The sequence below is a fragment of the Aulostomus chinensis genome, chromosome 12 (assembly GCF_037954235.1).
Source record: "Aulostomus chinensis isolate RoL2024-O1b breed Wild chromosome 12, RoL_Achi_v1.0, whole genome shotgun sequence".
In the NCBI taxonomy this organism is placed as follows: Eukaryota; Metazoa; Chordata; class Actinopteri; order Syngnathiformes; family Aulostomidae; genus Aulostomus; species Aulostomus chinensis.
The window spans coordinates 15906580-15916511 of NC_141331.1; the positions used below are offsets into that span (position 1 = coordinate 15906580).

The 9932-nt window shown below is 40.6% G+C and overlaps 2 protein-coding genes across 4 annotated transcripts; one reads left to right on the forward strand and one right to left on the reverse strand.

The window, feature by feature from the left end:
- Positions 1-2152: 2152 nt before the first annotated feature.
- Positions 2153-7047, forward strand: LOC147252250 (cell surface glycoprotein CD200 receptor 1). The gene is made up of 6 exons (XM_086220491.1): positions 2153-2453; positions 4020-4319; positions 4685-4954; positions 5956-6055; positions 6136-6178; positions 6268-7047. Exons 1-6 carry the CDS (start codon positions 2384-2386, stop codon positions 6337-6339), a joined length of 855 nt encoding a protein of 284 aa, XP_086076617.1. The 5' UTR covers positions 2153-2383; the 3' UTR covers positions 6340-7047.
- Positions 7048-8080: 1033 nt separating this feature from the next.
- Positions 8081-9932, reverse strand: LOC147252251 (uncharacterized). 3 transcript variants are annotated; one of them, XR_015118834.1, is made up of 4 exons: positions 9274-9932; positions 9166-9185; positions 9050-9075; positions 8081-8837 (listed from the first exon to the last, which is right to left on the reverse strand). XR_015118834.1 is itself a non-coding variant. In XM_086221272.1 (4 exons), exons 1-4 carry the CDS (start codon positions 9798-9800, stop codon positions 8652-8654), a joined length of 252 nt encoding a protein of 83 aa, XP_086077398.1. In that variant the 5' UTR covers positions 9801-9932; the 3' UTR covers positions 8081-8651. The 3 variants fall into 3 exon arrangements, 1 of the variants encoding a protein (XP_086077398.1); XM_086221272.1 differs by having other exon boundaries at positions 9781-9932; XR_015118833.1 differs by having other exon boundaries at positions 8081-9075.

Below are 9932 nucleotides of genomic sequence, written 5' to 3' on the forward strand. Positions count from 1 at the left end.
AGCACGCGCGTTGTCAGTTTTGTTGTTGTTGTTTTTTTTTTTTTTTACTAAAACTCAGATTGACCAGTAGCTTAAAACGACGATAAACTGCTTCAGAAACTACTCGGGTGTAAACTACCACAGGAACTCGGGTCTGCTTCAACACTTTCTTCTTCGTTTTTCATGTTAGACTTGCTCAACCTAGGGCTAAGTGTATGTGATTTTGTGTGACATTTCTGTGCCTTGTACAGTATGTTTGTATATATAGTTCAATATTCCATCCATCCATCTTCTGCTGCTGCTGCTGATGCTGCTGCTAATTCCTGGTTGGGGGGGGGGGGGGGGGTGGACCTTGTCCCAGCTGCTACGGGCGAGAGGCGGGGTTCGCCCTGGACAGGTCACCAGTCCATCACAGGGCCAACACATAGAGACAGACAACCATTCACACTCACAGTCACACCTACGGTCAATTTAGAGTATCAATCAGCCTCGTCCTCTCTTGATGTCTTTGGACTGTGGGAGGAAGCTGGAGTACCAGAGAGAACCCACACAGGAACAGGGAGAACATGGAGACTCACACAGAAAGATCCTGTGCTGGAGCCGGGGCTCGAACCTAGAACCTTCTTGCTGTGAGGCGACAGTGCTGACCACTGTTGTTCAATATTCAAAAAAAAACCAAAAACAAAATCCTGTCTTCAGCTCTCCGGTGGGTGTCCCCCCCACCCTGCTGCGAGCAGCGCTGTGTCCGCCCACAACTTAAAGGCGGATTGCTGATGACCTCCTGGTGCCCTGCAGAAGCAGAAAACTGGAAAACGGCAACAGTTTTTGTGATTTGGGCTAAAAACGTTACAATCACAATTAAAAAAAAAACAAACACAGAGAACACTTTAAAACAGCTAAAAAGGAGGATTGGAGCGGGTCGTTAAGGCACATTCGAAACGTGTCTCCGTCACCAAACTTTTAGTTAGGTTTGTAAGTCTGTGGTTAATGGGTACAAATGAAATGAAGCATAAATATCAAGATCGTTAATAGTAGAAGTAGACCAAAACCATTGAAATGACTGAAGAGTAAGAGTAGTTCAGTTTAATAGTAATAACCAAAGAAAGCACTATTGTGTCAACAAGACTTAATTGCAATGACAAAAAAAAAGAAACAAACGTAGAACTGACAACTTGAAATATTATCCCTGAACAGTTAGAGAATTGAATAGTTGTTTTAAAATATATACATAAATACAGGCCCCAACACAACTAGCCAACTTTTTAAATGATATCTCCATAGCAAGTATGAGTCAACAGAGTTTACTCAACAGGAAGTTAGCAGTATCAGAGGGAAGCAGTACACACACACGCGCACGCACACACAGAGGGAGAGAGAGAACATTTTTTTTCTTTTTCCCTACAGTTGAGTTGATCTGTTTGAAAGGAGGGGGAAAAAAAATGATATGGGGAACCACAGCCGACCGGAGCAGCATTTGACCACTAGCTGAGAGATTTTGCAATTATGCTGAAAAGTTAGTTCCAGTGTCTCGTGTGTGCCAGCTCACTGTCAGCTGAACCTCTGCAGCCATATGTGAAATAAACAATGTCTAATATTAGATGTCAAAAAAGAGAACAGATGAAACAACAAACAGTTGAACTTGAACACTCTTACCACACACACACACACACACACACACACACACACACACGCATCCTTGTACTCATAATTTTGTGAGGACTTTTGTTGACGTAATGCATTCCCTAGCTTCTTACCCTAAATGTAACCCTAACCCTAACCCTAAATGTAACCATCTCAGCTGACTGCCTAACTTTGACCCTAAGCCTAACCATAACCTAGTTCTAACCCCAGCCCTGAGACCAAGTCCAAGTCAAGTGTTTTTAATATATCTCTGAAGTCAGCGTCAAGACAAGGAGGAGCGTCCTCTGTTGAAACGTTTAGTGAGGTGATTTTTATTACATCAAACCAACCATCTTTCATCAGTGAAGGATTTTCTATGTTTTATTCTGGCTGCTAAATGCAGGTGTTGAAATGCAGCGTGTTGCCACTCACTGAAGAAGCTGGTCATGTGACTTACTAGAAAGGAAACTGTCTTCTCATTTGTCAGACATCATATTGTTTGAAAGGAGCAGGCACATGTTTGGGTAGAAAAGGGGAAGGGATAGAGAGAGAGAGGAGGAGGAGAGAGAGAGAGAGGAGAGAGATCTGTTGGCCACACACTCTTCATATCTTTCCACCATGAGGCATATTGAGTTGGATCAACCTACCTCACTGTTGGATATAGCAACATGTCATGATAGCGCGCACCAGACCAGACGTGTCTGTAGGCTGGGTTCACTTTGAATCCTGACACCAGACTGGTTTGACTGGCGTGAGCAGCTCTAGGACACAGGGACCTGAGGACATGGGGGACATGATTTTGCTGTTGGCGGTGATGATCTTCTTGGTGGGTGAAGCAAGGGCTGTGGACAAAGGTTTGAACTTTTTTCAAATTGATATTTATATCCTTGAAAAAATGAAGTATACATACTAAAGCATTGTGTTAGCATGATTACTGCTTTTGACACGCATGCTAACTCATACCGTGTGGGTAAAGTAGAATACACTTTGTGGTATGTCATGATTTTTTAGATAAATAGAGTAGGGCAGTCTGAGTTGTCAACCGTGTGACTCAGACAACCAGTGGAAAGAAAGAGCTTTCATGGAGGTGGTGCTGGGGAGGGTTGAGTAGCAGAAAAGGTTCCCCCTTATTTTCTCAATTAACAAGCAATGAGAATGGAAACCTTGATTCCACATCGGGCTCACGCAGAGACCTGTGCCCCTCAACGCCCATCAGGAGTAAACACCCCTCACACACACGCTATCCCCACAGATTTATTTTGAACTCAACCACCGCTTCCTCCCTGATTCCTTTCTTTCTGTTCTCTTCATTATTTTGCCGTCAGCGCTCTCTTGGATCCGGCTGATATTACTTAATGCTCCACTACTACTTAATTACACAATATAATTCAGAGGAAGATGATTAGCAATTATCAAATTCTCAGAGACGTTTAACACAACAGTGGACTAATACCACTGTGGACTTTGATAACTACATTTGAGAAATTATTATTAAAATAATTACATTTATTTACCAGTTCCTTTAGAGTAAGAGCGTATTGTTCAAGCTGGAGTTATTACAATATTTTGTGAAACTGTAAATTGACTTTTCTTCATGGCATATATAAGTGTTTAATAGCTATGTTTCAAATATAAGGTCAGAGTTGTACTACATCGATATGTAGTGTTCTCTCACTCCCTGGTACCAGTATTGATCGTGAACCGGGTATCACTCAAGCCCTCTTATCCTCCCACTTTATGATTAGGAAAAAAAAAACAAGTATTTAGGTGTGACTCCTCCGAATTGAATGGAAACAACCTTTTTTTTTCTCCGAGTAAGATTATCGAATTAAGAAGTATTTTTTTCTTCGACGTACTGAAACGTTGGTTTTCCTCTGAAGCACATTTTGTTGATTTTCATTTCAAAAAGCAAACACAAGGAGACGATCATTCCAGTGGAGCTGAGCTGTCCTGATTGAGGTTCCTTAGGATCCAATCAGCTTCCATCTGATTCACTGAGGGCGGAATATTATAGATTCTTTTGAATTTGAAATACCGTAATACGTCAGCGGTCATTTCCGACTGATTTCTTTGAGTTTATTTTTTAACACCCCAGCCTCACGCCTTCATTAATGAACTGAATAACAAAACATCAGATAAATGAATGCATTTTGTCACTTTGAATTGATTAAACATTTGGTCCCGAACATATTTCTGCTTTACTGTGTTGAAATGTAATTTTATAGAATCCGTTAATTTTAAGTTGTTGGTTTATTTTTTTTCCTCTTTTGCATGTTAGAGTTAGAGAATACGGGTTTTTAAATCATTGTCTGGTTTTGTTCAGTTCTATCGATGTGTGTGATACCTATTTTGTGAAGGACGCCAAACCCCGCTGTAAAATCTGTACCTTTTGTGTTTTTTTGTTTTGTTTTTTTTTGCAGTTTTCAATTCATTCTTCAAACTGGGGACGGACAGCAACCTGACCTTCAGCAATAAGACATGGAATGACACCATCTTTGTCGTCTGTGATATCAACTTCAAGTACAAACAGTGTAAAATCGCCCTCTCCACTGATAAACGCATAGATACCTGCAATGACGGCAAGTCTCTCCGACTGACGCCAAAAAATGGGATACACCTGCACATTCCAAACTTCTCAACCAAGGACGAGGGCTTCTACAGCTGTTCCACGGCTTACAAGGGATCAAGTGACACCTGCAACATCACCGTGTCTATCATAGGTAGAAATTCATCTCTATTGTTGCTATTGCTATTGTAGCTCTAGCGCTTTTAATTTGAACCTTAAATTTGTCATGAAAAAAAATTGCTTGTCACACAAGTGTTCTTTTCCCTCAACAGACACTTGTATGGTTTGGGACAGAAAAAAAATCCAATTCTGCTCCTGGCATAGAGACAACGCAGTTTTAGTTGCCTTAAAAAGGAAAATAAAAGAGCTACTCTACCATCGTGTACAAAACCTGGAAAAGAGATGATTAAATGAACCAAAATAAGAAAAAACAAATAATACTTGTTCTGTTTTATTGTGGATGAATGGATGATGACTTAAGCTCTGGTAAGTTATTTATCCCTATTTTGCCTGGCCCAGTTCCTCCCAGTTTATCCTACTGGATAGAATGGAAGAACAAAGACATGGTGGCGGTGTGTAAAGCTGAAAGGGGAAAACCAGCAGCCAGGATCATCTGGAGCCGAGAGGGAAACTCCTCACTTGTGGAAGCCCAGACAAGCTCAGATGGGTTCGTCACAGTAGAAAGCCGCCTGGAGCTTCCAGAAGGAACCGACACAGAGAACCTGACCTGCAGCGTCACACATCCATACTGGGAATCAGAGAAAGTGTTGGCTCCTAAACTACAGAGAGGTCAGTCGGCAGTTTATAACCACTCTCAAACCAATCATATCCAGACCAAGCAAACAAAGTAACGAAGAAACAAGCAGCAGTTCCTCCTTGGAGTGCCTAAGCTGTACTTGAGTGGGGTGAAATATCCCACATAACTCATAATAAAAGAATAGCAGCACATTATTATCAATATGAAAGCTGGCGGCCGCTGGCCCTACAGCGATGTGCACTCTACACCACTATCACCACAGGAACATTTGTCTGACTCGATTTATTCCCAACTGCACAACGCATTCAAGTGATGATCTTGAGATGTGTTTCTATGCTTACAGTACATTTTTGTTGACGTGTTGACCTCAGCATTTCTAACCAGACGTGTTGTTATATGCAGTGTTAAACCGTGATCTCTGACAAAAATAAAGGGAAAATTTTTTCCGACCAAAATCAATTCTGATCCCCAGCAATTGGTTGCCTCTTTGGGGGGCTAAGTAGCCCCAAGGAGAGGAATATGTAGCGATTCTGAACTTTTTTAAGAACAAAAAGGTCACTGTTCAGGTAGTTTTAGCTAAGGTAGGTTTTAACTGCAGCCAAGGCTTGTGCGAGGTACACCAAAAAATGTCAAATGAAGCAACTTTTTTTGTCGAAGAAAGCAGTGAAACTTCTGATGTTCTTGAACTGATTTTGTGTAACCTCGGCCTGTGACAACGATGCATTATGTGTTGCACATTCATGATAAAGAAACTATAAAATATCACATCAGGGTTCTGATTATTTGCAAATAACTGTTGGATCCACAATCGGCCTTCAGTCTTTACCGAAAATTCTGTTTATTTGTATTTACTGCCTTTGTACTGAGTCATCAGCGTAGTACATGAATGAATATTTCAGCTTTTGGAGTTCAGAATGTTTCGCTCTTGATGTTGTTTTTGAAAAAATGATCTCTGATTTATAGGCATCGATTTAATCTAACAGATATCATGTGCATCGTTGATGACAACCTTCTCTTTCTTCTCTTGCTCCAGGTCTTAACTTTATTGTGGTGTGCATCGTTTCAGTCTTGCTAATCCTCGTATTTTTGGCGGGATTCTTACTCTTTATGCATAAGAAACCAGTATTGTTGAGGTAAGAATTGTCAAATGATAAGTGGTCTATTTGATGAACTTCTTAGTAGTGAAATAATTCAAGTATCCACCTCGTTCCAGATTTCGCCAGCGGAACGACTCCTCAACGTCAAAATCTCCTCCGGTAAGTGATTTCTCTGTTCCGCGATCCATGGTTTGTAATTCTGTAACTTCAGTTTGTGAAGTTTGCATCACTTCTCTGTTTTTTTTCAGCCTGAAGATGCGGAGGAAGTAGAGCCGTACGCCAGCTACGTTCAACGTGTCAACTCCATCTATAACTCATGACCTGTTGGTTTGCTTGAAATCTGTACATGCGTTTCACACATTTCTGTCAGTAAGAAACTGTGAAACTGACAACTAGAAAAAAGAGGAGCGACAATGATTGGGGGCCTCACGGTGATGACGGAGGAGGCGATGAACCTGAAGCCACTGGCCCATCACTCTGTGCTTCTTTGTAGAAATGCTAGAACTGCTGCACAGCGTGAAAACCATCCTCAGCAGGCTGAGGTTCCCACCATTGGACTTTACTGTTGCTGATAGAATATATAATATATGAAATATGTGTAAAGATATTCTCACCTTTAATGGCTTCTAACTGAAACCAGTGCAATGTGTGTATATATATATATATATATATATATATATATATATATATATATATATATATATATATATATATATATACACACACACACACAAAACAAAACCTACTTACTTAACTGCTTGAAGATGAATAGAACTATGTATTTACATGCCAAAGGAAAGGTTTGACCATTAACCCTTTCAGTGCACATATGGATATGTTGGTGTGCTTAATATCATCCTTTCATTCCAGTTAAGAACACTAAAACACTGGAAAAAAAAAAAGTCATCATGTTTGGGATACACTTCTGCTTCACAGTGTGAAGTACAAACTAGGTTAGTATTAAAACACACACTGGAGATCCTTGTTTCACGAGTGACAACTATCACTGCTCTGCCTCCCGAATAAACGCAAAGTCTGTGAATGAGGCTCATTATTTTCATAATGACTGTGTGCTAATTTCTGGAGAAACTGAATGAAGTGAACAGGAAGTGAACAACGAGTAAACTGAACTTTTGGGCCATCTAGTGGTGGAGATCATAACTACACTGCATCAGTGTTACGCCATCTGAGTCATGAGAAAAACGCCTGAATGAATGGATTTATGTTCAATGGTACTATTTGATACTTCGAGCTGATACTTGTAGAATTACACAGCCAGGATCTGGATTTCTATCATTCCTGCAGCTAAAACTTTCTACATGAATGGGAAGCCTTTTTTCTTTTTAGTTTGGTCTCAAAATGTATTTCTATCCTCAGAACATGGGACACATTTTACAATTTTCCCCCCACATCTACATTTCTGATAAAGTCATCGGTGAGGGGACACAAATATCTCCGTTGAAGGTTTGACTCAAGATCTGTCATCTCGTATTTGTAGGTTTTCTGGCCAAAGGCGGGCCAGTGAGTTGACGTGAAAGCGTGCTAGACCAGACACACCCTGCATGTGGGAGTATTTCAGATAACTGGAAGCCAGTTCTCAGAGTTTTCATGAATATCAGACTTGTGCATAGAGGTCAACGTGAGTGCTTTCTCAAAAGTAGTACTATGACTCAGTTCTGGAGTCCAAACTCATCGGTCGCTGGATTTGACGTGTGATGGGTGACCTGAAAACCTGACGCACAAGCATTTACAAACCCCGAGTCTCCCTAACGACACCGGTGGATTTCTTTCTTTTTTTTTTTTTTTTTTTTTTTACATTTTAACACTTTAGAATTCATTTCTGTTTAATGAAATAATACATGAAAAAAAGAAGATAAGATTGGATGTTTTTGTGATGCAGATTTTTGGCAAAAAAAAAAAAAATCCCACTCAATTAAAGACAAACTTCAGACAAAAAAACAAAAAACCTACATGAACCGATGGAGAAGAGAGTGGAATTATGACGAGAAACAAGAAGCTGAGGAGGAGAGGCAAAGTTTTAACTTAGAAATGAACCAAGTTTATTTTCATGCATGAGTTGACAGATTTCTTTTGGGCGAAGAAGAAGAAGAAGAAGAAGAAGGAGACTGGTAAGAAACGTTAGTCATTTTTTTTTAGGTTGAAATGTAAACAGATCCATCACATCATCCACCTGCATCTTGAACGGAGCTCCTGTCAGCTTTTCGGCTTCATTATGTAAGAATTCTCAACTCAAAAAGAAACGGGATTTTAGGTGAAATGATATCTCTTTGCACACGGCTAAAAACGGAGATTATTTGTCCAGCGACAACATTCGTATTACAGTATTGCAAATAATAATAAAGAATAAATAAAATGAAGGTTTAGTCCTTCTTGTTGACAAGACATCCTTCCCTGGTTTTCAAGACGGTGGTGTGAATGGGCCACACTCTGGCGGTAGATGAAGAGCTCCTCCTTCTCATCATCATCATCATCATCATCATCATCATCATCATCATCATCATCATCATCATCATCATCATCACCATCATCATCACCAGCTGTTTAGAAATCCCACTGACGTCTCAGCCCTTTCAGAGGATCTTGAAGGAACTTTTCCTTGTTAACTTCTTATTCAGCTCATGAGAACATAATCGTCCGTACAGTCGTCTTTAGAGGAGGCGTCTGATCCACGTCTGGGCCGGGGGGTTCCAACCACAACCACAGAGTAGTCACAGTTGTCGTCACTTGGTAGTTTGGTTCTTCTCGATCCTTTGGTGTTGATGTGATCAATGGAGGCGTACATTACCTCCTCCTTAGCCTGTTATGAGATAGTGACGCGCTGACTCCTCGGTCCTGAGCACACGCTACTCATCTCACAACTTTTCACAGTTACTGCTAATTAGGCAGTTCGTTAGGGCTCACATTAGTGTTTGAGTAAACATGTCTAGGCAACAAATAGCCGTGATGGCTTCCGGTATATTGACTGCAAACTATGGAGATTCATTAATGATGTGACGTAAGCAGGCCTACCTTATCATCTGCACTTCTTTTGTTATCTGACGTAGAGAGGAGAACATGTCAAATATCAAATACTCTTCTGTTTTCAGTGTTCATGATATTAGAAACAATCACAAATGGAGCCTTACCTTCCTTTTCCCCCCTTAACCTGACAGTAAAACAAATGAAAATCGTTATAGATGCAAGTTTTCCCCCGACCAGAACTAAAAAATCGTATTTATGTTTTAAATACTTACAGTATGTCCTTCACATTTTACATGCAGCCTAATAAAACATCATAACTCATTTCTCCTCAGCCCACTGCAGTTTTTTTGTCCTTGACAGCTGAGCTGCTGTGTGTGCAGCAACAGGAAACCGATTATTTACCACATCCTTCTCTGACTAGCTGTGTAGAGGCTAGTTCAATAGAACAGGACATTAAACTCTGAGTGCTTCTGAGTCTCGGCTCACACTTTAACACATACAAAGTGGAACTGTGTGTGTTTGTGTTGCTGGATTTGATGCTCAGGGAGACTTCTTGCACTCTTTCCTCGCTCAAACAGAATGTAGAAGAGGCTGACAAAGACGTGGTGCGTTCTGTCTTCTTGGATTGTTTTGTGCTAATAACAGTTGTCTTATCCTCAAACTCCATTAAACACAACAAGCAGACGTGCACTCCAAGGTCATTCTGTATGTGCAGCAGTGTTAGGAGAGGTTCATAGCACAAAGTGTGAATTTAAATGTGTTTTTAGATTCTTACTCACCGTGAAGTGCAGTTTCCCATGATGCTGTGGGAGAAAATGAAGACTCAGGGCTAAATATTAGCAGCAGATTCCTTCAGAGGAACCTAAAACCTTCCTGATGTTGCTGTAGACACTAATCTGACTGATGTCTCCACCATGGGGGGTGGGGGTGG

What these genes read in the sequence shown, in the direction of transcription:
- LOC147252250 (XM_086220491.1), top strand. Translation starts at nt 2,384, where the DNA reads ATGGGGGACATGATTTTGCTGTTGGCGGTGATGATCTTCTTGGTGGGT. An exon ending in CATCACCGTGTCTATCATAG is followed by an intron (nt 4,320 to 4,684) that starts GTAGAAATTCAT and finishes TGCCTGGCCCAG; the next exon opens with TTCCTCCCAGTTTATCCTAC. An exon ending in AAGAAACCAGTATTGTTGAG is followed by an intron (nt 6,056 to 6,135) that starts GTAAGAATTGTC and finishes ACCTCGTTCCAG; the next exon opens with ATTTCGCCAGCGGAACGACT.
- LOC147252251 (XM_086221272.1), bottom strand. Translation starts at nt 9,800, where the DNA reads ATGGGAAACTGCACTTCACG. An exon ending in ATGGGAAACTGCACTTCACG is followed by an intron (nt 9,186 to 9,780) that starts GTGAGTAAGAAT and finishes TTTTACTGTCAG; the next exon opens with GTTAAGGGGGGAAAAGGAAG. An exon ending in GTTAAGGGGGGAAAAGGAAG is followed by an intron (nt 9,076 to 9,165) that starts GTAAGGCTCCAT and finishes TCTCTACGTCAG; the next exon opens with ATAACAAAAGAAGTGCAGAT.